The sequence below is a fragment of the Salminus brasiliensis genome, chromosome 14 (assembly GCF_030463535.1).
Source record: "Salminus brasiliensis chromosome 14, fSalBra1.hap2, whole genome shotgun sequence".
In the NCBI taxonomy this organism is placed as follows: Eukaryota; Metazoa; Chordata; class Actinopteri; order Characiformes; family Bryconidae; genus Salminus; species Salminus brasiliensis.
In genome coordinates this window covers 13,530,819-13,558,480 of record NC_132891.1, presented here as the reverse complement: position 1 = coordinate 13,558,480, position 27,662 = coordinate 13,530,819, and the positions used below count along the sequence as shown (strand labels likewise).

Below are 27,662 nucleotides of genomic sequence, written 5' to 3'. Positions count from 1 at the left end.
GCTTGCCAAGCCCGGGAATCGAACCCACAACCCTGTTATCGATATCCCAGCGCTCTAACCACTGCCCCTACATCAGCTGTATCACCTGTATCAGCTAAGCTAACAAGGAAGGTAACATTACCTGCACCTATACGTTCCCAGGCCTAAGTCTGTAGTGAAGCCCCAGGACTAACACGTGAACACGGCTCCACAGCCCTACCCACGCCCCCGTTTACCCCTCCCAACTCCCCTTTCCAGCCCTCCCACTGCTCGGCTGCGCACACCTCCGCTACTAAAGAGAGCTCAGAGATGCTGACAGTTCTGAGGCAAATCTGTCAAATGAGCTGGAAGCGCCCGTCGAGGAGCAGCAGGTCTCTCACGACTCTCGGCTTTAGTTGTGTTGAGGGAAATGGGGTTTGAACTGGACCACTTCGAGAGCCCCGTGGACCCGGAGTTTCTCTGCAAGCTGTGCGGTAAAGTTCTAGAGGAGCCCCTGACCACTCCGTGCGGACATGTGTTTTGCGCCGGCTGCGTGATCCCGTGGGTCGCCAAGTGGAGCAGCTGCCCCGCTAAGTGCCGACAGATATCCGCCGACGAGCTGAACCGCGTTCTCGCGCTGAAAAACCTCGTCCTCAAATTGGCCGTCAGGTGCCACAACCGCCCGCTCGGTTGTAGCAGAGTGCTGAAGCTCCGGCAGCTCCCGGAACACGCGGCGGTGTGCGGCTTCTCTCCGGTCCGTCGCGGGATGCAGTCCGGTTTGAAAGACGCGGAGGCGCGCGGCTTAACGGTCAACCTCATGGGAGTTTCGGAGGCAGCGCGGAGGAGCGGCGGCGCGGAGGTGCGAGGAGAGAGAGATGCGAGGAGGCGCGCGGAGGGCTCGAGCGCCCGCGAGAAGCGGCTGCAGCTCGCGCAGCTCCACCGCGAGCTTCACTTGACGGCGCTGAGGAACCGGCAGGAGTTTGAGGAGCACAGGAAGAGGATGGAGTCGCTCCACAGCAGATGGAGCCCTCTGAGCACAGTGAGCACGACTAGTTATGTTAGCACTAGTTAGTTAGTTAGTTAGTTAGTTAGTTAGTGCTGTGTTTAGAAGAAGAGTTTCTCACAGGTCTGAGAAGTGTGGCGCTTTTAGACGGGTTAGAGCCGGCGGGTAGGCTGTAGTCTAAACTCCGGGTTAAGTTTAACGGTTTTAACGGTTTTCTGTGGCGACCAGGTTTAACAGTTCAGTAAACTCTGCTTCACCACTTCACTGTGTGTTCATATCGTCGCTGTCATGTAGCTACAAACCCTATTTTTATTGTGTGAAAAACGTCAAACATTGAGGTAAGCTATATAGCTAGCTATTAATATAATATATAATATAGCTAGCTAGCTAGCTAGCTATTAGCTAGCACTAGCTAGCTAGCTACCTCTAAAAGATGCATATAGCACTAGCTAGCTGAGTATGTAGCTAGCACTATCCTAAGTTGTTTACAGCTAGCTAGCTAGCTAAGTGTTGGATCATCGTAGCCATGTAGCTATTAGGTAAACCTCCAAATCCTGGGATAATCTAGCTAGCTAGCTATTTACATATTACTTTATTAATATACTCTTCATGTTTTCTGTCTTTCTTTACTTCACTTAGCTATCCGCCTGAGCTTGTTGTTTTAGGTTCTGTGTAGCTAGGTTAGCTAGCTAACCTTCTCCATCTCCTTCTTAGCCGGTTTTGCTTTTTGGCCCAAATCTGACAGTTGCTGTTGAATTTCATGGTGACCAAATCTAAATCTAAAATGACTTGAAATAAAATCTCTACATTGACTTCCAGTGAAAGTTAAGAAGGTATTTCCTTGTTTTTAGAAGTTGCCAGCATGTGACTGTATTCTGCTTTGTTCAGATGGATGTATAGCTATATAAACACAGTTGAGTAATACATGAACACAATCGGGACCTACTCTCATCATCGTAATGCTAGCTGGGCCATTCAGGACTCATCTGTGTGCTAAAAGGCTTTCAGCCCAGTCCAGTTCATTGGAACACATCCCACATCATTTTTAGGACGTCACATAATGCTACCAGTACTGTCCAGGTGAAGGCGGGGACATGCTTCCTCCAAGTTACATGAAGCCAGGCAGTTATATACATCTTTTCAAAGTTCATCTAACGCAACATAATTGGACAGCTGAACACACTTGGAGCAGAACTGTATCTGCCAGTTCTGTTATGTCAGCTAACAGACGCCCGCACTGGCTTGCACTGTGCTGGGAGATAGCAAGATACCCAGAGAGCGAGGCCAATTATGCTCTCTGGGACTCCCAACCATGGATGACTGTGGCATCACTGGGGATTGAACCATCGAGATGATGGGAGTTGGGATTTCCTGACACAACATTTTAAGCAAATTCATCATAAAAGTTTTAATTGCTGTTTAATTTAATTTTAATGTTTAATATTAGCTGAGTTCTTCTAAACCTTTACTGGGTGGTGGAGTTAAAGCAGACTACTGTCTCATTATAGTGATAGTGAGGGCAAATATTTACACATACAACACACACACAAACACACACACACACACACACACACACACACACACACCAAGCCAGTGAAGGGCCATTAGATATCACTGTAAGTAGCTCATTTACTTCAGGTGTATGTATGGATAGTAAGGGTAGTAGTTTCATTATATTTAATCTACTTTTAAAGAATATTTGTATTCTTTTGTCTTTTTGCCTTTTTATATATAATTAATTCACATTACATTCCCATAAATCATTTTTTTGTGTGTTTATATTTACTTTGTTGCATTGGTTCAGTACCTGGACTATCACATCTCTCACATTTTCAGCTTTAGCATTTTAATTTAGATTAAAAGGATCTTAAAAAGAGAACGACAGTGACTTCAGTTCCTCCACTGATAGATGTACTAATAGAACTAATAGACCTGGTACATTTTTTTTTGGTTGCTACTTTAAGACCTTAAGTCAGTACCTTACTGAAGTAACAATGATTTAATTGTGTGTGCTTTTAGATTGCACGACTCTGCAAACTGTTGATATACCAGATACCATAGTCTCTGCTAAGGAGCTTTAAATAGAGGCTACCTTTTTCTTTACCTCAAATGTATGTGGGGATCACATTTGTTTTAGCATTATCAATATTATTATGTATATAGCCATATTTTATTATTAACTTCCCCCAGATCAGGAAGGAGAAAGAGCACAAACCCAGATTTTCCTTGTCTACAAAATGAGATGAGAAGGAGGGTGCTTGGAGGCTACGCATTTTGCTAATGCCAGAGTCGCTTGTCACTTTAAGTTCCTTTCTACTGAAATGCCAAGCGCTCACAAGCTGGAGGAATAGGTCAAGAATAGAGCACAGTCTACAAAAACTGGAACACCTCCCATTAGTTTGAAATTTGCTTGAAGTTTCTTATTTGGCTTTGTTGTGAAAGGAAGCTTCTGTGAGGGACAGATAGCACATCTATAGAACCATCAAGCAGCAGAGCTACAGGTCTAATGAAGATGAAAGCAGCTGTCTTATCCAGACTATAGGGGGCACGGCTCCAAGTAAAAAAAGAATCACCTCTTGTGTCAGTGCCTCCCCTAGTTGAGTCACGCGTGCTACGCTAATCAAGAACCCATGACACTTTCCTTACTCAACGTGACAAACTTCTCCCTGCAGCTGTTTCCACATGCATGCCATTGCTGTGAATTTGTGATGCGTAACGTCTTCGGTTCAAGATGCTTCGTAGGTCTGATATCCTCACTGGGGTGAAAAGTCTGTTTTCCACCCTGTCAAATCCTGTTCATCACCGCCGATCAGATCCAGCCGCTGACAGGGTTAAGGGAGAGCAGGTCGGGTGAAGTCTGTGTTGCCATTTAGATGTCAATCAGACAGCGCTCAGATCTGTGGTAGAGATGAGACTTATGGAATTCACTGTAACAGAATATGCCATGATGCATGTTTTTCAAGCCAAGCGTCTAATGAACCTTGCCAACAGACCAGAGAGAGTGAGCGTATCACAATTGATAATGCCATTCCTCCGGTCTTGCTTCACATGCAATTGTTGTGAGCTGAGTCCTTCCCCACTACTAACCACATTCTATCCTTACTTGCCCCTCTTCTCGTAACACAGTCAGTCCATAGTCAGTCAAGTGCATAATGAACCTTGTCAGCAAACGAAACTAAATTAATATATCACAATGATAATGTCACCCTCTGTCATGCTTCACACACATAGCAGCTGCACAGGTGTACTAATAGATGAACATGGCTAAGATTTGACAAAGGCAATTACTCAAACAATGTGCCGTCCTTATCTGCCCCCTCCATGTCACGTTGCATAGTAATATAAAGGCAACTTCTATAGATGTTTTAAATTCCATGAGGTAGAGTGCAAGGCTATTCGATTCCAATAATTTCAAGTTATGGGAGCCAATAGCACTGAATGGTCTATATGTATGTATAGAAAAGGAGATCAGACTGTTTTCCATCTTTTTTAAATAACAATAATTACCCAAAACATACCACAAAAGCAACCCAAGTGCTTTTAAGGCAAAGAAATTGATTTTTCTTAAATGACAGGGTCATTGAGGTCACTTGACCTCAACCCAGCTGACAAGAGAAAAATAAAAAAGGCACAGAAACAAGCTGCAACTAAAGGCAGCTGCAGTAAAAGTCTAGCAAACAATCCTAAAGGAGGACACTCAGCATTTGGTGATGTCCACAAATTCTAAATTTCAGGAAGCCCCTTGAATTAAGACTGTGAGTCTACATTTTAATCACATCTAAAGTGCTTTATTTCAAATCAATTGAAGTGACAGAGGCAAAATTGCTGTTTTTTGACTAGATGACATGTTGTGCTCACTCAAAAAGCTTTCTAGGCTACATTTTTTAAATGACATTAGTTAAGCTAGGAAGTTACCAAAGTGCTAGGAAGATTCAGTTTTGTCTTTCTCTCAAATCCTTTCCAGAGAGAAGAAACACGGAGACTGACAGTCACTCTACACAGAGCCTCTGGATCACTCGGCTTCAATATTATTGGTGGAAGATCATGTGGGGTAGGCCTGCATTCGCAAATTTATGCAAAACATGTGAACTACATTAGACATAATCACATACTTCTGCCTTCTGCCACAAAGTAGACTCAGAGCGGTGTTATGCATGAGTACAGTGAAAGAACACATCTACAGTAGGGGGCTGCAGATGGTCTTGCATATTTCCTTTTTTTCATTGGGATATTGTATAATTACTGTCTGAATCTCTTGTTACTGTATTCCACCACAAACACTGACATGTAAAAGCAAGTATGTATGTATGTACCAAAGATACATTAGGCTGGCCATCATATCTTTTTAAAGTACAGCTCATGCAACAAAGGTCAGCTAAACACACTTCAAGGAGAATTCGTTTTCTGTCAAGCTCTTCATGATGCTTTGAAGACAACCAGAAGAAATTTAATTGTGTTCAGATGCCTTGAATACCTTGGATGCTTAGTAGGCTCAAAGCATACCACAAGAATTCCACATCAAACGCCTATTATTAATGACCAATAACATGGTTCAGAAAGACAACATTTTATGTAAAATGAGACACAAATGATTCTGTTTAAGCCTGGGTTGGTTACCAGTGGTGTTTTTACCTCACGCACTCTTTGATATTTTAGACACTGAAAGCGTTCATACTGCAGGGCCTGTCTATCTAAACAGCCTTGTGGTATAAGAGGCGAAAATACAACTGGTAAAACAGCCAGGCTTAAACAAGATAATTACAGTCCTCACACTGTGATTTCCATGCTTCTCTCTTTGGTAAACGATGTGAAACACAAGCACAGAACCTATTAATCCCTCTCATAGACTGAGGTACAAGCAAAAAGGGTTTGATGTGTTTGGATAGCAAGCTGTGGGCTTGGCGGTGTAAAGCCCTCGTTTGGCCCTGTCTCGCTCATTGGAGTAAAATCAGTTCCCTGGCGGAGACTGCAGGCTCAGGCCCAAGAAATGTATTCCTCTCATCTCAGATCTGCTGGAGCAGCATTACAGGACTGGGTGTCTAGTGAACAGTCATACAAAGTGGCAGTCTGAAGTCCATATAATGTTAATTTGAAGTATAAATCCAGTAAATTCCTTCCTCTTTAGCCATTTGTATTAGGTTTCAATTCATAGTGGAAGGAATTATTGTTCATATGCAAATTAGAATAATTGTTTTTTTGCTATGCTTTATGACTTTTTGAAGGGATTGGAAGCCAGTGGAGATTTGAGTGACGGGATTTATGTGTCCAAGATAGTGGAATGTGGACCAGCAGACAGAGGAGGCCTGCAGATACATGATAGGATCATAAAGGTATGGGACAGTTATCAGAATTTAAATCACACCCTTGAGTGCGAGAGAAGCTGCTCTTATAAGAAAATGGTCCAGTTGAAAGGCTGCTATCTCTGGGAGTGAGAAAACAACAGATGACACATTTTCACATTAAGTACAAGACTTTTTATTCTTGTGTAAGGATGAACTCAAGCCTGTATACACAGCTGCAATCTCCAAAACAGCAGCAACACAGATAGAACCCCAAAGAGATAAATATCAAAAGGAAACAACATAACAAAAGGCAGGAAGTTTTCACTTGACTAAAAGATAAGGACTACAGCATGACTAGGGAAAACAAGTCCAGTGATAACAGATGAAAACAAATGTTGAAAATAATGGAAATATGTTTGTTTTTTTATATGATTTCCAGAATTGTGAGGGTGTTATGACTTTACGTAAAGATAATATTCACCTTTGAGTAAACATATGGTGCAAACAGTATAACAAAATAGCAGTGATATCCTTGCTTTTGAAACAGGATGTCAGTGAAAGCTCAATAAACTGGAGAATATATCTCTTCTCAATCTGCACCAAACAGCCATAACATCTGCATAATATTGTGTAGGTCCCCTTCATGCCTTAAAGTCATTGAAAAAAAAAAGTAATTCTATATAAATATAGTTTAGTTGTGATGTTTGCCTTTTGAATATATTTAAATAAAAAATTGACAACCTGCAGGGGTGAACAAACAAACATACATTAGAGAAAAAAATCTGATCCACACCTTTTTACCAGGAAAGTCACTGCAGGTTTGTCATGGTGGTATGTATGTGCAGTGTTGTTAGGTTATGAATTGCTAACAGTGCATGCATATATGGTGAAAGGAGCATTAGTTCCAGATATTAGGCAAATTAATTAATAATAATTGAATGAGTAAAATATTTGAGTAAATGTAAGATTCATTGAATGTTAATAAACATAGGTATAAAACATAAAAGGTAAGAGCCTAAAAAGGATCACTAGTCACTATTATTCACTGGTAATTCACTGGTATCATTAACAATTTTCCTCTGTTTCTATGCTATTATATCTCATAAAAGCAGGTCAAACTATACAGTACTGCTTTCAGGAACTGTAGATCTGTAGTTTTGAGAAAAGTAAACCAGTAGAATATATTATTCTAGTGTTGAACTGATATACACCAACTTACTTACAACATCAGCGTTTTCCTCCCGCAGGCAAGGTTATGAAAAGCATTCCTACTGTGATGTTTTCATTATGAGCATTTTACCAGCTTGAAGGTTAAGACCACCAACTGCAAGGGTCAGATTTGACATGCCATAACTGATATTTTCACTTTCAGTGTTCTGAATGATTGCTTGCCTTTGTATGTTCAAGTGGGGGGGTTTTAGAGAGCTAAATTTGCAGATGTTTTGTATTTTGGCTGTGCTGTCACACATGGATGTATGGATGAAAAAGGAATTATCTGCAATCATGACTTTGTGATTATAAAATGGGGCAAATGAGATGTTCCTTTTGTATATGAAATGCCATTTGTTTATAGTAAAGCTAAACAAAGAAAAATTCTTGGACAACTGTAAAAATAAGCCATTCTATGTATGATTTCTAATCTTTAATCTTTGTACATTTTACATTAGTGTTAGTGTCAGTTTAGAGGACTGCAGATGCAGGTTGGACCTAAACTCTGGTGCTAGTAAATCTCCAGGATGAGGATTGGTGACCACTAGTCTGGTGTTTCTTCTTGGTGCGCTCTGGATCTGCTGAAACCTATAAAGAGCCGTTCTAGTTGATCTCAGTATTAACAAAGCTGTTAAAAAACTGACCTGAGCCAGTCTGAACTTTGAAACAGCCTTTGATACTTTAGATTGGTTAAAGAGAGCCAGATTCTGTCAGGTAGACTGGATTTAATGTATGAATGATCAACCTAAAGACATGCTCCTAGGAGTACATCTTCCTCTTTGTACTTGTCTACACGCTGGCTTAGTTACACTTACTCAAGTGGCCTGCATTGTTCAGGCTACAGGGGCAGGACCTAAAACAGGCCTTGTGTTTGAATCTCAGGTGCCCCACACTCAGCGTTTCCTCAGAGAACCACATTTTAAAGGATCTTTGAAGCATATCCTTACAGAATGTTCACCCAGTAGTCCCCAAGGACAGTCATTGCGGCAATAGCCTTGAGTTTTTCTCTGATCTTCATATTTCTGGGGTTAAGAAACTTGGTGAGGGTTAATAGGCATGCGAGCAGTATAATATGCCCCTGTCAGCTTTTTGTCTGATTCTCACTTATGACCTAGACACACTATCCAAAGGTCAGCCCAGATCTTTTTCTTGCACTCCATCCTTTCATGTCCCACAACGTGTTTTGATGGCTCCTTTGATCTGTGTGATCTGTATTTGTGCAAGTTAAGCCAGTGACACTGTTCCATTTCTTCCTCCCCTGTCTTTTTGGGCTTAAAGTCTCAAACTGCAGCTCAGAATAATCACAGTGTTCAGTGAGGAGGGCAGATTAAAAGAAACAGAGGGAACATCAGAAAGGATAATGAAAAGATTAGAGGTGGGAGAATTGGGGCCACTGTCAGGCCATTGGGCTTGAAATGGACTGGAAGTTTCACAGACTTTGTGCAGTGGATCCTCAGGACTATGTGCCTGTTTGCATGATTTCAACGTTGCATAATGCAAATTATATAACACAACTTCAGCTGTTATTTTAAAATGAATGGTTTTGCCTATAGCGCTCTGTGTCTTGTGTTAGGATCTGCTATTTGTTTATTCTGGCCTCTTGAGTCTCTTGTTAAGTACAGCTGGTGCAGTTAAGGTAAAATATACCTGCTATACTCAAAACACCTTTCAGATAACACAGTTAATGCGCTATAAGAGCATTGATTCACCTTAGCTATTAGGAACATTAGGTTTCAATATGTCTTATCCTGTTTAGTTCCACAGAGGTAGAATACACATAGTGTATTTCCAGTAGATCACTTCATGCATTTTTCTATTCCCCTGAGTGGTGAATGTGACATTTAAAACATGTCAACATAAAACCTAAGCATTTTAGATTTTGGTTTGTTAGACCAGATGGAGACACTTTGAGGGGCAAGCTTTAGAGTGTGCTGATTTTTCTTATTCAAAGAAGACCCAATGATACATTAACAAGGCATTAAATTATTGACTTTGTAAGAGTTATCATAATAAATTATATTATCATGATCTAAATTCAGTTATGAGGTACCGTATGTGAGCATTACAGAATTATCCTGTATCCATGTATCCCTACATTTTCCATACTCCCTTCCTATTAGTCTACCAGCCATAGTGTCATGAGTCACATAAGGAGCAAGGAAGGCAAGAGGCGTTTGCAATTTGTCCCTGGTTTAATGTTTCTGATGCATGTGGATCATTTACATGACAGTTTTGAAAATACCAAAATGCACACGTTAGACAGATACTGATCACTTACCCACACAAATGTAAAACATCAAGTCAAAAAGATTGGGCCTAAACAAAAAGCTCCAATTAAACAATGAGGTTTGTCATGTAAATGTAGCCTTAGTCAGCCCAAGGGATGATCCAGACAGAATATTATCTAATGGCATTATTGGTTTTGGACTTTGACTTACCCCCTGTCAGCCTCTCTTACTTTAGACTTTCTTTCTTTCTGGTCATAAGTAGAGAATGGAAGCTAAGCATGAAGTTTAACATCCTGGAGCCGGGAGAAGAAAAAAAATTTAAAAGCCAACAGTCAATTGCATTAAGCACTATTAAAACACAGAGCAATGTCATGTCATGAAGGGGAGGCTTAAATTAAAACATATATAAGAATGTTCAGCCTGAGCTCCCTCTTATCTTACAATCCTAGTCTATCATCTATATGCAAGAATGTTAATTCACATTTATAACATGCTTATTAAGTCAGTAAATTGAATTTATTAACTTATGGGTGCAGATACTGCTGCTGTGTGGGTTTTGCAGCTGGCACACTTATCAAGGCTGAATACAGACTTCCAGCGCAATGTTCCAACAGAAACTCAGCTCAGCTGTGCTTAGCACACATCACAACAACAAAACAGCCTACAATTTAAAGTGGATTATTTGAGCATGCAGCACTTTTCTTGTGTTTGCTGAGATAAGCCCAGGCTCCCTACCCATCTATACAATGAAACTGTTAGAGAAATCACATAAACGAGAGTGTTGTAAAGTCTGCCCTTTTAAATCCACTTAAAAAGCACTTTACACCAGAGATTGTCTAATGATGCAGTGTTGCTTAGCCAGCTAATCCATCCAAACCAGTGCAGAATTATTCTGAAGAGATGACAGGGCTTTTCATCATTGTGTATAAGCTTTGCATTCTCACAGCCCAAAATGTGTATGATATTTTTATCTTTGCTTCATGTTGATCTAATAGAACTATGAGACAGCTTAGATAACATTAGAAAGCTACTCACTCTTCCGATTAAAAAGTTATATGCAAAGGTTTGGATACACTACGCCAACATTTTGGACACTTTGTAAAGCAAAAAGTAGGAACAGCAACCTTAAATCACAATTTATTCATCCCCAAAAGATTTGCTTCACCTGTCAACAGAACTGGATTCTGATTTATTTATATTGTTTGCATATTTTAGACATTGACTTTGGTGATGAGGCTGTAGGTATATTCTGATGACTCTTCCATTCAAGTCATCTTTTTGTATGCAGTGCTGCACACGCAAACAGTGTACTTCTGTATCAGCTAAACATTTCTACAGATCCCTTTTGGGATGTGGGGGTTTTGTTTTGCACTTTTGGTCAGCATACAAGCAGTTCTATCTGAGAGGGTTTTATGGTCTTCCAGACCCATTTTCAGATCTTCACCGAGCTACTCAGAGGAGCCCACTGAAAGGTCAGTTGTTATGCTATTTATTGAGATCATTTATTCAGACAATTCTTGACCTGGCTAACTAATGACAATTCTTAACCTGTGTAGCCAGTCCCAATGAGTTAGTGTAGAAAAATATATAAAGTAGTTATGCACTTCCATTCATAAAAATGGTTTGCTGTAAACAATGTATTGACTTTATTCCAATTCAAATATTTACAACATATGTAATTTGGCCGTGGGTGTCCAATCATTTGCAAACAACTATTTGATGAACATAAATATAAAGACCCAGTAGTAATTAAGTATTAATAAAACATGTGACGCTTATTTTAGACTTTACCTAAAATAAATCCATGGGCAGAAGGGTTGCGGCCTTCTTGCTCACTTATACAGATGGTACAGCTAGTACTGTTGCAGTATAGAAAGCCCTGTGATAGTCTGAAAAATATATTATTCTGCTTAAAGCATCATGTTTTCTTGGAAAAAAAACACCCCTCTAACCTCTTTCTCGTGATGCTCTATAAATGTTGTATTTAGTTTTATTGTTCAGTGTAATCCAATCTGGTTGTCAGAGCCTGTTACAGCTGCTGTATTAAGTGTTGCAGGAATACTTAGTGTTATGTAACTGATGTGAATTGTGGAGGAAAACTGACATGTGGAGGGCTTGCTGTGAAGCATCTTGCAATAAAAGAAAATACAATTCTGTGTAAGTGTAAGGGAAGTGTAAGTGTAAGTTAAAAAATAATTAAACAGACAATAAATTGTTTTGGCTAAGGTGCAAAATATTTAATTTGAAAGTTTATATATCTGCATAGGAGATATTGAAGCACATATTATTAATGGATTTTATGAATACATTTCACTGTACTTACAACCTGCATTTTACTTACTTGGAAGGGAAAGGCCTCTAAAACATTAGTGCAGTGTGTTTTAAATATTGTCACTTTAAAAAATAAAACAATACGTATTACTAAAATAAAACATATTGTTTTATTTTAGACCCAGTGCCAGAATACAGACCCAAAAAAGCAAAGATGTGCCGCTTTCTATGTACTTATAGACTGTAATAGGGATGTGTACACGGTTGTGCATAGGTATCTCAGCCCATGCACTTTGATTCTGTTTAGTCTTCAAATCTTAATCAATTTAGTGCTCTGGTGTCTCCACACATTAGGGCACAAGCAGGACAATATTAATTTAGAGCATTATGCATCTATGCATCACTTCATCTGGAGAGAGAGAGCCCTCTGCAGACTCAGCGTACTGTCTGCTAGATGCAGCATTTCCCTTCCATACTTGGCCTGTGAAATCAGATCCCAGTGTGCAGTCTGGCATTGCTGTTTTTGGCATGAGACATGCTCTTGTGGAGATGAGGGCCAGAGCGCTTTGCGCCGCTTTTGTCCCTGATTCTTTTGTTCTCTTCATCCCATATGAAAAGATGAAAGCACACTACTAGCCTTTATTGAACTTCACCCTAAAATGATGTGAATGTTAGATTGGTTTCTGTGGAAAGACTAAATTAGGGACTTTGCTGCAAAGATTTGCCTGATTGAACAGTGAAGGCACAGCACCATTCGTGATTTCAGTTACCAGGTTCACTCTGATTCAGCTGTCGAACAGATTTACAATAAAGCAGTAAGCCACATCAAGCTAAGTATTACAATGATTTTAGGTTTGTGTTGTTAGATATGACAGGAAGTGGCCTTGGCTGGATTTTTTAAAGTGGCAGTTTACAACATCCAATACAGCATGTAATTATTGCAATGTATTATTACAATAACAAGTGCTTTGGATACATGCATACTTATTCTGCCAATTACCGTAGTTTGGCAAAAGTTTAAAGAATCAGAACAATGTGAATTGTATTACTTTTACTTTAAGCTAGTTTCTTAGCTGCAGTTCTGCATACTTCTGCTGCTCTGACACACTCAGTTTGACCACTGGGACTAATTAGCTGGTGACTTGAATTAGGTGTGTTACAACAGAGGGCTCAGCTGAACTCCTTTAGGACCAGATTTGGGAAATACTGCTCTGAAACAACAATCTGCCCATAGATAACGTTTTTTTTTGTTTTTTTTTGGTTGTTTTTTTTTTGTTTTTTTGCTGCTTAACCCTTTAAACTACCTAGCTGAAACAGAACTGGATACAAGACTTCTCCAGTGCTCCTTTCCAGTGCTTAACAAATATAGAGACAGGGCTCCTTAATCAATAGCCATTTCATCTGCGCAGCACTTATAGTAGAACTAAAGACAGCATCAATGTGACTCTTCAGAGTCAATACTATGTCTAACGTGGCGGTGTTGGACATAAGCAATATGTTTGTTGTTTGAAGCACAGTCTTCCGTTAATTCTTCTGGATGATTTCTCATTGTGGATGCACTTCAACATTGTGTGAAATCCGGAGCTGAGAGTCTGGACCAATGCAAGAAAACACTGTGTAGTAACACTGAGATAATTAACTGATCAGCACAGTGATCTATTAGTCTACTCAGGCTTTAGTATAACTCAGTAACACTGAGATAATTAACTGATCATGTTCTAACCTCTGCGAAGTGAATCAATAATACATCCTGCCCTTTTCTAAATGTAATATGGACTAAATACAGATACTTCATTTCTGTTTTCCGGTACTTCTTTTGTGTTACAACCAAACCCTGCTGAAGTTTCACCAGCAAGCATTTAGTATGAGCTCTTGCTTTAATTTTGTTTTGTCTCTCGAATCACAGTGATTATAATAAATGTTTAAGTACTGAAGTGCTTTAATCTGTTTGATCCGTTTCTTTCCTTTTCTTAAAGACAGGACAGCCTACTAATGTGGATTAGTTTTGCATTTGTGTTCGAGAGGGGAAAAAATGATGCAGCAAGAGGTACACAGATAAACATACTCACGTCATCGAAGACATTAACTGGTTTTTACTGGACAGTCAACAAAGAGTCTGATGTCACACTTGTCGTTGGCTTCATTCCCTGTTTACTGCTGATGGGTATCTGCATTAAAGTTCAGGCTTTCTAGCTGGTAGCTGATGAGAGTAGCCGCTCAATTTAAAGAGACTTTTTCCAGATGGCGATCAGTATCTGTGTCTGATTGCCCTCGAATGCTGATTTGCCACCTCTGTTGCTTTGTTGCTTATGCAGTGCTTAAGGTTAGAATCTGAGCAAAACAGGCTGGTGCAAGAGCTGCGTTCATTGGAAAAGAATGACCAACTTGTGTTCAGCTGAGCTGCACAAGGCATTGCTTGATCTGCTTGATATAACCATACAGTTTAGAATGATGTCATTTCATATATTAATCATGAGCTCCTCTTTGTACAAGATGCTCCTAAAACATTACAGTTGCAAACAGCTTACTGACATGTTTTTTGCTAAACATATATTAGGTAATAGATATTTCATAAATATACTATATAAATATACTAAATATACTATATATTTTGTAAATAAATAACTCCAGGGTCCAAGCACTGAATCCTAACAAAACCATATTTCCTACCCATATGACATATAGCATTTCCAGTGCACAGTAGTACAGACTGCCACATACATTCACTAATTATAAGGTTGGAAAACACACGCTGCATATACACAAACTACCCATGTCTTCTGTCTCAGGAATTGTCCCATACCAACATATTTGGCCTCGTTGGGCTAATTTCTGCTTGGACCCCATGATTTGTTGCTTATATTTTCCTGATTGCTTTTATCCAGGTATAATCTTTTGCTCACTGTAGTCAAAAGTTAATTACACCTAAACTAGGCGATAAGGATTGAATTGATTCACATAAGCCAACCACAATAACACTACAGGCCATGAGATTGGATCATTGATCTCATTCTCAAATGTTGCAGGGTTGTAGCAAAGAAGCCTAGGCTGTTTTTTTTTTTGTTTTGTTTTTTTATCCCAGTACACTCATTCTTCGTTGCATTCCACAATCATGCATCAAAGCCTAATAAACTCAAACACAGAAAATACAGGTCTAGAACCTGCAATGGGTTTATGTGGATGTTTTGTACAAGTTGTCCCCGCTGTACACAACAACCCTTCTCTGTTGTGGCATGCCTTTACGTGTACTGATAGTAAAACTGTTTACAGCACTGGCACGTGGAAAACCCAAATGAACATCCCATACACATAACAGTGCTGCCATGTTATTATGATAATTGTTGTGTTTTTCCCAGAGAGGAGGCGCCAGGGAAGATGGAAGTATATTTATAAGTATTGTTAGTAGTATATGTTTAGCGCCCCTGCAGGAAAACATATACTATACTGCAGAATAGAACTATTAATGTAAGTCAATAGAATTGACTTACAGGTAACAATTAAGTGAAGTCAATTAAGTAAACATGAAACCTACATGAGCTGTTCCTGACAAATAAAATAGAGTAAATGCATTACCTATTTAAAAATCATTGGTTGTCAAAATATTTGCTGAAATGACATCGAAACTAACAAAAGCAGCCTTTCTGACATCAAATACTTGTTAAAATAAGCCATGTAATGTTATTAAGGCTTATGTCAGCTATCATAAAAGGCTTATATACAGTGTTATGCAGCAGACTTGTCAGATTGCAAGTCTTTGTGATTTTCTGTGTAAATAAGTTCACAGAAAACATGTTTCTACACATTTTAAAGCATTGTGGTGGGTCGGAAGCCTGCCTGGAGACACTGATTCACTTATTTTCACTTAGAAAATCAACACTGTGTCTTTTGAATAGGGTTGAACAAAATAGTGCATAAAAGTGTAGGTGTCACGTAGCTTTAGTGAAGCCGTGTCACTGGTTCAATACTCGTCATATTTGTAAATATGATTGTGGGCAATAATGCAGAATCCTCAGTAGCTTGTTATGATAGCTCTTGAACCAAAAAAAAATCAATTCCAGACATTTTTATTAAATGTTTTTTAAAGAATGTTTTAAGTACCATGGCTGTATAGTGAACCAGTAGCTGAAGGGTGATCATTTCATGTGGCAATTTCAAAATTGCTCTTGACCCACCAATTAATTGATAGATCCAATCATCGCTTGGGAGTTGGTGGTGATGATGTGTGGGTGTTTGCAATTATGTATTCAGTCAGTATAATGCATTCGATTAGAAGGAAGCTGCAAGAGAGAATACTCAGTTTACATAAACAGATTTAATGTTCTAGATGGAAGAGTAAAGAAGGGGTGCATTCATTTACACAACACCTATGTAAGATTTTTGTAGCAACTGAAGTAGACTTGATTGCATTCAGTTTAATTGTATTTTTCTACAACCTTTCATTTTGAAATGCCCAGTTCTGACAATGATCCCTCTAGAAAACAGATTCAGTATTTTACTGGTAATGAACGTCAGTAATTGTAATTGATCTTGATTGTAGCTCCTTTAACATTTTGTTTTCTCATTAAATGTCAAATGGAGCATGGTAAAGTTCATGACAGTACAGTTTAGTTCAAGAAACTTACCCCCCCCCCAGCTTGAGCACCACAAATGCCTTGTGCATTTGACAAGAATGTTTGTTTAAACTGGCCCGACTCTTATCATTGCGTGCAAACGTTGCAGCAAACTGTAGCAATGCCTCTAGGAGTTTGCCCAGTGATATATGACTCACAAGTAGAGATCCTCATTAGGTTAATAGAGCACTGAAGCAAACAAGGCAAGACATTAAGCACACTGTTGAGATAAGTCCCTGGAGCAAAGGATTCACAGTATGGCTGTCAGAAGCTGAAAAGCACTAGCAAATATCAGCACTTGAAAATGGAATTAATTTTAGGCTTAAATTGTTCAGTGAATTTGAGATATTGTCACCTTTTCCACATGAGACGTGCTTCTGTCAGCATTGGTGGATCCATAGCAGCATGCAGTGTACTTCCAATGATGAACTGATCACATTTCTATTCATTGATTTAATTAATAATCATATAATGAGGGAAGCACTATAACACAGTTTCCTCTGAAATCAAGGGTTTAAAAAAATAGTTTATCCTGCTTTTATTTAAACAGTGCTGTAAGAATTTGATTGTATTCAGCAACAGTGAGGTTAGGATGTTGGATGATCACCAACCTACCTTATCCCCAACTCCCCAACGCATTCCAAAAGTATTGGATGGGCACAATCAATCAATCCAAAGAACACAGTTCCACTAAGCACAACTCTGGTGCTGGGGGGCTTTCTACACCTGTAGCCCATTCTTGGCATTAGGCATGGTGTCAATAGGTTCATGTTTATGTGCTCCAGAAAGTACTATTCTGTTGTCTCTACAGGGACTAGGGGAGCTTTACGTGTGTGCATTTGCACATCTGTGCCAGCAAAGGGTGCATTTAAAGTTACTGAGTGCATTAATTAGAAGGGGTGTCCACAAACATTTGGGCATATAGTGCATGTGAGCCATAGCCACGGACTTCATGGCTGACAGTACATGCAACATTGACACTCAGTGGCCACTGCTGTTATATTCAGCCTGGCATGAAGTGAATGCATTAGAAGAGTTCAAAGAGCATCATAAGACAGATCCTGTCCAGAGACCTCAAGAAACAGCCTGTAATTGTCCTGACTTGCCAGATTCCATCACTGAAGATGCTGCAGAAGTGGCCAGCAGATGCAGCTGACTGACAGGCAGTGTATGATCACAGTCCAGTACTGCTAGTGGAATAACAAACAATAGTGCCCTCAGTTTGTGTGTATGTATGCTTGTATATTAGCCTTGGAAAACTTTCTAATGTGAGTCTTTCCTGTTCTTTGGGGGCTCATGAAACAGGAGGAAGATTTTGATTTAGTTAATATAACTTGATGGGGCAGAGAATGGAGAATGACAACAGAAGGAAAGTTTGCTTTCTGAGAGTAATGTGTAATGATTTTTTTTTTTTCATTTGCATGCACTCACATGCCTGAATTCACACAAACACACACACACACACACACACACGCAGATCAGTATTCATGCTTGCATTTTAGTGCCTGCAGATAGAATCATCAATGATCCTGAGCTTGCTGTCAGTCTCTGCCTCTTTGTGCCAAGCAAATGCAGTTGCTCTAATATGCGCAGATGTTTTGCCATCATGGGCTACTGTCTTTACACCATTCAAAGCTTAGAGGAACATAAAAGAATATGTGATATGTGCCACTATGTTGTTGTTTTGTACTCCAGTTATGTATGTAAAGCACTCTTTACTTGTTTTGACTCCTGTTATAATTACACTTTAGACTGCATTTTTCAGATATCACGTCAACCAGTGTGAGAAAGGAATGTGCCTGAGAGGCTGTATACATTTGACAGGGTCATGATAGGGTCACACATTACTGTGGAAGAGAAGATAATGTTTGTGACCCACACAAAATACTTGGTGTGTGTTTTGTTTGTTTTTGTGGTTTAGCTCGTTACAGTAGATGCTAATTTGCTAGCAATCCTTGTATAATTGGCTTTCACTGGAATCTAACCTCAGTTTGACCCCTTGTTTGTCTTCTAAGGGCTTTCACATTTTGCCAGCATTCACTTTTGCCAACTTCTTCTCAACATAATATAAAATATAGGGCAAGTACATTTACATTCACGGCATTTAGCTGACGCTCTTATCCAGAGCGACTTACAAGGTTACTCGTATTACAGAGGTGGGCCAATGTAGTGTTAGGAGTCTTGCCCAAGGACTCTTATTGGTGTAGCGCAGGATAGTCACCCAAACCTGGAATCGAACCCCAGTCTCCCACACGGTATGGTAGCTCGCTGACAGGTAATGGTGTTATCTGTTGTGCCACACCAACCACGAAGTAGCTGAGTAATATAACAATGGATTGGTTAAAATTGGCTGTATGTTAAAATGGACTATGTTAAAATGATACTAACATTATGTACTAAAAGCCGTAGCACAGTAGGAGAAGCAATTGTGAGTGAATCCGAAGAAGGCTGTCAGCTCTCCTTGATCACAGATTGGGAACTTGCTGAGTTTCTGTCTGCAATTGCGGGCATGAAGCTGCCAACACAGGGAGCTGATTGAGTTAGTGAGTCCCTGAGGACATTTGGTTTGGGTTTTGAATTTCACAGTAAATTGATAAGTAAAATCTTCTCTCATTAGTCTCCACTGGCAGGATTCCATTTCTCAGTGTTGAATTCAAAGGCTTTTACATGCCTGATGGATGCCAAGTGAAGCACAAATTCATGTACTTGCTTGATTAAGAGTGGCGTAGGTTCTGTTAAATGACATGTTGATTGTACCATTAAAATTAGATTTATCTTTTTATTTGAAAGTGATTCTTCATCATTGTCTTTCTGACATAAGACTGCTGTTTTATGAATCTCTCTCTCTCTCTCTGTGTCTCTAATTCCTTACCCCATGAGCAGGTAAATAACAAGGACATCTCCTTTGCTACGCATGATGACGCAGTGGAGGCCTTCCTCATTGCCAGAGACCCCATTGAGATTGAGGTCCTACGCAGGGTTGCCCCTACTAAGACCTCTGGCACTCTGCTCTCAGGCACCAGAGGGGTGGACACCACTACCCAGACAGATATAACACTGGAACACGTAGAGGTGATGACGAACTTAGCCTCTTCTACTACACCTTTAGGCCTGACAATGATGGACAAGCACAAGTACCTGCCTACCGAGTAAGACATCTACTCATTTCTCAGGAAATCATTTGTGACACTATACTGATTGTGTCCACAGGAAAGAAGAGACTCAATCAGTCAGACAGTCAGTCTGCCATAATTGTAGAATGAAATACTTTGGACAAAAATGGCCAAAGAAATGATTGACTGATATGGATTTTGAAAGACTTGGAAGTTGGATACTTTTGAGAGAAAAGAAGATAACACACTCATGTTTTATTTGGTATTTGGTAAAGACTAACATAAACATAAAATCATGTTTATGTATTTTTTTCAAATAAATATCACTTTCTGTTTCTACTTATACTTTTTTATAGTATTAAAAAGGCAGATCTAATGCACTCATCAAGCTGTTCCAATACTGATACAGACGGGACAGGATGGATCTGCTAGGTCAGCAGTTTTAAGCTACAGCCCTGCCGTCTGCACTACTGTGCACAGACTAGCCATGGTACATAACTGACCAAGAAACAAGCAAGCTACAAATTACCAATTACTTTTGGTTCTCGAAGTGGAAGACTGTATAATAAGAGCCAAAGACAAAGGAATTAGTAGATAGCACATGCCTTTATCAGAGCACCCAAACAACAAAAACTGTGTCACTGTCCAATTACTTAATGACTTTTCTCTGTGTTCTTATAGTACAGACTTATTTTGTGCTTTTACTGTATAGCTTTTCAGTTTCATTAGGTGTGATTTTAAATATTCATGAAATTCCTTGGCATAAGACAGCATGGGGTGAGACATTGTGCTCCTCTGCAACTAGGACAAATTAGTATGCATGAGTTTGATATTTTGAACTAATCAGATGATCAGTTTAAAGTAGGTCAGGGACGTACGTCATTTGATGCAGATATTTTTAGAAAAACATGCAAAGCTTGTTTTCTGTCATACTTTGATTCTTTGTCAGTATTCTTATTTGACTGGGCTTGTTTGAAGTTACAACAGTTGCAACTAAATTGAGGCTGATATTGTACCATATATAGGGCCAAAGCTTTAGCAAACCTGTTGCCTAACTGGATTAATTGTTTAACACATGCTTGCTAAAACTGAGGAATCCAAGGTTGTTTTTTCACCTTGTTTGAATGTGAAAGTCTGCACAATAGTTTGCATTATTCTTATATATTTTCATTTGATTTGTTTGATATGCTGAAGTGCACTAAATTATTAATTACAATGCTGTATTAATGTACAACCTTCATTGCATGGTTTGAGAGGTATTTCCACCCTCACACATACACATCACCATGGCCACGGCCACAACACCCTAACTGCGGGGGATACCAGTCTCTTTTTTACCTGTGTCTTTTTTTTGGTCCTTTATGTATAACAATGCAGCATTATAGCAAAGCGACTGAGAATTCTAGTAATGCGTATTCATTAAAAAAATCCATTTTAGAGCAGTGAAATACTGTAGAGCATTGGCTTCGCACAGTTCTGAATATATCCGTATTTCTGATTTCAGGAGTGAAGTAGTAAGCTATGGTTCATTATATCCCACTGGCTTCTTTGAGGGCATGCCGAAAGACTCTGGGAGAGGAGAACTAGAGTATGAGGTATTTTTTGTACATGTGCACATAAACACATTCAACAGTCCACTATTAAGAGAACATAGGAAACTTGCATGCATGCATGCATTTTTGAGTCAAATTTAATATAAATCTCAATCAATGTCACTTAATCTTAGTCTTTTCACTCAAGCAAATGAGAAAATGGTTCAGTGAAATATCTATGATCTGATTAATAGCCATATGGTTTAAACCATTAACAAATTGTTAGAGAACATGACTTCATTGCCTTCATAAGCAACTGCCTTATCTTTCAGGAGGTGGATTTACAGAGAAGGAGCACTCAGGACAAGCTTGGTCTGACATTATGCTACAAGACTGATGATGAGGAAGAGACTGGTATTTATGTGAGCGAGGTGAGAATTAAAAATGGGATTTTACATATGTTAATCAAAAAGTACTGTAACAATCAACATTTTACTGCTTTAAGGCAATTGCAATGGAAAAGCTACTTCTTAGCATTATATTTAGTACATTTTTGCCACCTTTTTTGTAGAGTGCCACTGGGTTCCATTTTAGGACCTATGAAAGTGATGCAAGCTGTGTTATTAATTAAGTGTGTGCCTGCATATAGAGTTCAAAGGGTTTGAAGTGTTTAGTGAGAAAGTGCATGAATAGGAATTTACTTCACACTTTAATTGGTTCTTTTATTGTCACGCTGATCAAACCTATCAGTAATAATCCAGTCGATTCAAACTGTATTCTGAGTTCCATTGAATTAATTAAAGAGGAACGCCATGTCACTGAATGCATTACCAGCAAGACGGTTTGATAGGGTTAATCACCTACCTGCCCACCTGTTGAGATGCTGTTATTCTCTTAGATTGATCCAGAGAGCATTGCAGCACAGGATGGCAGGGTGAAAGAAGGTGACCAAATTATTCAGGTATAATTTCTTTCCTGTTTCCTGAATGTTTATTGGTTATTATGGAACATGTGTGACAGTAACAGAACACATTTTGCACATTGTATTTGATTTGAAGATTAATGGTGTGGACATACAGAACCATGAGGAGGCAGTGGCTGTGCTGTCAAAGGGAAACTGCAAAAATGTGCGTCTCCTCTTGGCTCGGCCTGAAATTCAGGTATGTATTACTGCACACTCATTTTTACATTTGGCTGGCTCATATCCTTAATTTTTCTTGAATTTTATTCTTTCCTGGACATCTGTCTATAATATTTGTGTGGGTTTATGTACCAATAACATTCATAATTTAAACTGCCTTGTAAATGCCATCCTGTAGTCTGGGCTGAAACACTTTATAATTTTAGAAGTTTGAGTTGTTTTAGTCCACAGTATGTATGGACTGCGATTTACTGGAAAGTGGACAGTGTTTACATACATCAACAGTGTTCACATACAGTATCGAGTGAGATCAATTTTGTTTTTTATAAAAAGGGCCCTTTAACTACACTGAGATCCTGTTTATACCCTGCTTTATGCACCTAGGTTATCATGATTACATCAGGAACTATCCCTGTGAAAGTACAAGTGTAAATGTGCTTAAGATGCAGTTAAACAATTTCCACCTTTGATCAGCCTCCAGTAAACTGACACTTTGTACTATTAGGTGTAAATACATGTGGTTAATATCAAATCAGGATACAGTCCAGTACATGAAATGACAAGATGTAAAAGGGTTTGTAAACAGAGTCCAAAGCATCATTACCAACTTTTACTGATTAACAGCTTAATGATATTACATTCCTTTGTGTATGTTTAGGATGATGAGTGGTTGGAGGAAGATGAACATAGCTTCTTTGAAGACTTACATATGGGTATACTGGGCCAGCAGCACTGCCAAGCTATGCACTTTACTGCCAGCATGCTTCACCAGGTATGCCAAAACTACAGGTATCTGCCAGCATGCTTTAAATAGCAACATAATACTTGTGGCTACTAGCATAGGAACTAAGCTTCTGTTCTATTTTTACTGACGTCACTTTCCAGACTAATCTGTCTCTGAGGCAGAGAGGATGTCATGCAAAAAAGCCATGTGAAATGTAGCTTCTGGGCAAGACTTTTACTATAAATTTGACACAAGTTAGTACGGAAAAACACATGCACAATTTCCTTGCTGAAACAAACTTGTTCTTGACCTGTTTGGCCATTTTTGGATATATTGATATTGATTTTAATAAACACACAGTACCAGTCAAAAGGTTGTATACACCTGGATGAATGTGTGCTGATCATCATCTTAAAAACATTTGACCCAAATTCTAGGTAACAATCTTTTTAAGAGGACACTGGGTACATGGGTATCCACCAAAGTTAGGATGTTGTGGCCTTAGCCGTGTGTACACTGCGTGCAGAATTATTAGGCAAATGAGTATTTTGATCACATCATCCTTTTTATACATGTTGTCCTACTCCAAGCTCTATAGGCTTGAAAGCCAACTACCAATCAAGTAAATCAGGTGATGTGCATCTCTGTAATGAGAAGGGGTGTGGTCTAATGACATCAACACCCTATATAAGGTGTGCTTAATTATTAGGCAACTTCCTTTCCTTTGGCAAAATGGGTCAGAAAAGAGATTTGACGGACTCTGAAAAGTCAAAAATTGTGAGATGTCTTGCAGAGGGATGCAGCAGTCTTGAAATTGCCAAACTTTTGAAGCGTGATCACTGAACAATCAAGCGTTTCATGGCAAATAGCCAACAGGGTCGCAAGAAACGTGTTGGAAAAAAAAAGGCGCAAAATAACTGCCCATGAATTGAGGAAAATCAAGCGTGAAGCTGCCAAGATGCCATTTGCCACCAGTTTTGCCATATTTCAGAGCTGCAACGTTACTGGAGTATCAAAAAGCACAAGGTGTGTGATACTCAGGGACATGGCCAAGGTAAGGAAGGCTGAAAAACGACCACCTTTGAACAAGAAACATAAGATAAAATGTCCAGACTGGGCCAAGAAATATCTTAAGACTGATTTTTCTAAGGTTTCATGGACTGATGCGAGTGACTCTTGATGGGCCAGATGGATGGGCCCGAGGCTGGATCAGTAAAGGGCAGAAAGCTCCACTCTGACTCAGACGCCAGCAAGGTGGAGGTGGGGTACTGGTATGGGCTGGTATAATCAAAAATGAACTTGTGGGACCTTTTCAGGTTGGGGATGGAGTGAAGCTCAACTCCCCGACCTTCTTCCAGTTTCTGGAAGACACCTTCTTCAAGCAGTGGTACAGAAAGAAGTCGGTATCGTTCAAGAAAACCATGATTTTCATGCAGGACAATGCTCCATCACATGCATCCAAATACTCCACAGCGTGGCTGGCCAGTAAGGGTAAAAAGAAGAAAAAATGATGACATGGCCCCCTTGTTCCCCTGATCTGAACCCCATAGAGAACCTGTGGTCCCTCATAAATCGATCTACAGGGAGGGAAAACAGTACACCTCTCTGAACAGTGTCTGGGAGGCTGTGGTGTCTGCTGCACGCAATGTTGATCGTAAACAGATCAAGCAACTGACAGAATCTATGGATGGAAGGCTTTTGAGTGTCATCGTAAAGAAAGGTGGCTTTATTGGTCACTTTGTTTTTGTTTTTGAATGTCAGAAATGTTTATTTCTAAATTGTGTTATTTGTTTACCTGGTGAAAAACAAGTGAGATGGGTATATATTTGTTTATTAAGTTGCCTAATAATTCTGCACAGTAATAGTTACCTGCACAAACAGATATTCTCCTAAGATAGCCAAATCAAAAAAAAAACACTCCAACTTCCAAAAATATTAAGCTTTGATATTTATGAGTCTTTTGGGTTGATTGAGAACACAGTTGTTCAATAATAAAAAGAATCCTCTCAAATACAACTTGCCTAATAATTCTGCACACACTGTATGTGTGAGGGTGGAAATACCTCTCAAACCAGGCAACTACAGAATGTTAAAGTACATTAATACATAAACATTTACTCATTTAGCAATACCTGTGTGTCCCCAGTGTCCTTTTTAGAAAATATGGTCACCCTAGCATTTGGATCTTTGATGATCAGCACACATTCAACCAGTGTGTCCAAACATTTGACTGACACTGTTTTCACATTGACACATAACATTTGTAAAATGTAGATGTTATTGAGACATGTATTTGTAGAGTGTTTAAAACAATGCAGAAAATATGCCAGTGTCACCTTTGCATTTTGCTCTTCAATACAGTTTAAGTACAATCAGTCAGATGCTTTTTAAGCCAATGCAGATACAATTCCTTAATCAGGGTTTTGCATCCCTCAGTGAAACAAGAATACTGCTAAAATAATACATCTGTGTTGATTTTACTGTCAGATTGGAATTTACTGCCATATATTTCTCTTTCCGATCCAGAGAGAACATGAGGAAGATGAGGGTACTACAGATACGGCCACTGTTCTCTCCAACTCTCATGAGAAGGACAGCGGAGTGGGTCGTACAGATGAGAGCACCCGCAACGATGAGAGCTCAGAGCAGGAGAACCTGGGATATGACCATACCTCCACCTCTGACACTCTTCCCAGTAGCGGCAAGAGGCTTAGCTACAGTCGAGACATTCTGGGCAGCGGACACGTGCACTTAAGCAGGGAGTCCTTCCTCTCTGCTGATGGTGGAGAGTTCTCAAGCATACCTGAAGTGGAGTGTGAACACTTCCGGGAGATGCTTGACCTGAAGTGCTTGGTGAATGAAACCAGTCCCTACATGATGTTCGGAGAAAGTGCCAGGACATTTGGGAAAAGAATTAGCTTGGATTGTGATGAGCAAGAGATTGAGATGCTCAATGAAGAACTGAAGAAAATTGAGCTGGAGTGCTTAAGCATCATACGGTCACACAGGTTGCAGCAGGAGATCCAAAGAGAGCAACCAAGCAGAGATTCTAAGGAACAACAGAGCGGTACTAATAAAATCAGCTCAAATGAAGGCCAGAAACTGTACAGCATCACCACTGATATTTTTGAGCAAATGGACAAAGACAGCTCCAGTGCCTACAACACTGGGGAGAGCTGCTGCAGTTCGTCTCTTACTCTTGAGCTTACCTCAGACGTTGCACTATGCAAAGGAACACAGGCGGGTGTCAGAGGTGCCATCACATACAGACAGACACCTGTCATAGAATCGTCCATGCTGTCCCGTATACAGGAGACCAGTCCCATGAAGAATCCATCCACTTTCACAAAGCTTGAGGCAACCAAGCAGGGGAATGGAAAGGAGCAAGGGAACGGTCACTCAGAAAAGAAAATTCTAGCTTCTTCTCTGTCGCCATCCAAACACTTTGCCCACATCCCAGCGCATGCCCAGCACTACCAGAGCTACATGCAGCTGGTGCAGCAGAAGTCAGCTGTGGAGTACGGCCAGAGCGAGCTGAGTTTGGTCAGCCTGTGCCGGAACCCCCAGACCTCGTCCATTGACTCCAAGCCAAAAATGGAGTGGAAAGTGAAAATCCGAAGTGACGGAACGCGTTACATCACCAAGCGGCCTGCCAAGGAGCAGCTGCTGAGGGAGCGGGCACTCCGCATCCGAGAGGAACGCCGTGGGATGACCACGGACGACGATGCTGTAAGTGAGCTGAAGATGGGACGCTATTGGAGCAAGGAGGAACGCAAGCAACACGCTGTACGCGCCAGGGAGCAGCGCCAGCGCAGGGAGTTCATGAAGCAGAGCCGCATGACCTATACAAACGAGCAGGAAGGACGGGCAGATAATATCGTTCAGCTGAGCCACAGAAAGATGATGAAGAAGAGGAACAAGAAGATCTTAGACAGCTGGATGACCATTCAGGAGCTTTTGACACATGGTGCAAAGTCACCAGATGGAACACAACTGTATAACCCTCTACTCTCCGTAACCACAGTGTAAGGGTATGTACTGCAGCTGCACAGTGTATGTTTTGTTCATTGTTAATGCAGTCCTGGTCTTTGCAGAGACTCTTATCAAAACTATTTTATCGTGCGCTTGGAGCATCCTGACCTACCCCAGATGTTATAGATAAGATTTGGATCAAGACATTCACCTCACTTGTTGGTCGAAAGGTGAACAAATTAGAAAAGCAAGGTGACTTTAATGGCAGCTTCATCTACATCATGGACTTTTAGTTTTCTAGAATTAATGATCACCTGATCATGATTGCAACGGAAGTAAAGACAGTTTCTGATTCAGATTCTGCAGCACCACAACTTATAGAGAAGTCAAGAATGGTGGGCAATATTGCACCAGGTTCCCTTTGAGTATGTCATTCTGTCATTCTTTCATGTGCAGCGCATTCCTTTTACACCCATGTTAAATGTGGAATGTGATCTCTGATCACTTCTGAGATGGGATTTCAAGAATCAGATTGGAATCCAATCACTATGTTTCCTGGGAGTAGTTATACCTGAACTTTCATGTGGTCAAATAAAATCTGTACATGATTCACTTATGT

General features: G+C 39.9%; 1 protein-coding gene across 2 annotated transcripts; it reads left to right on the top strand.

The window, feature by feature from the left end:
- The first annotated feature begins 316 nt into the window (after window positions 1–316).
- On the top strand, window positions 317–27,655 carry pdzrn3a (PDZ domain containing RING finger 3a). Of its 2 annotated transcripts, XM_072697193.1 has the most exons (10): window positions 317–997; window positions 4,926–5,012; window positions 6,184–6,291; window positions 19,445–19,710; window positions 21,179–21,269; window positions 21,539–21,637; window positions 22,105–22,167; window positions 22,265–22,366; window positions 23,006–23,119; window positions 25,598–27,655. In XM_072697193.1, the coding sequence occupies exons 1-10, from the start codon at window positions 389–391 to the stop codon at window positions 27,098–27,100; spliced, it is 3,042 nt and encodes a 1,013-aa protein (XP_072553294.1). In that variant the 5' UTR covers window positions 317–388; the 3' UTR covers window positions 27,101–27,655. The 2 variants fall into 2 exon arrangements, with proteins under 2 accessions (XP_072553294.1, XP_072553295.1); XM_072697194.1 differs by lacking the exon at window positions 6,184–6,291.
- Window positions 27,656–27,662: the final 7 nt, after the last annotated feature.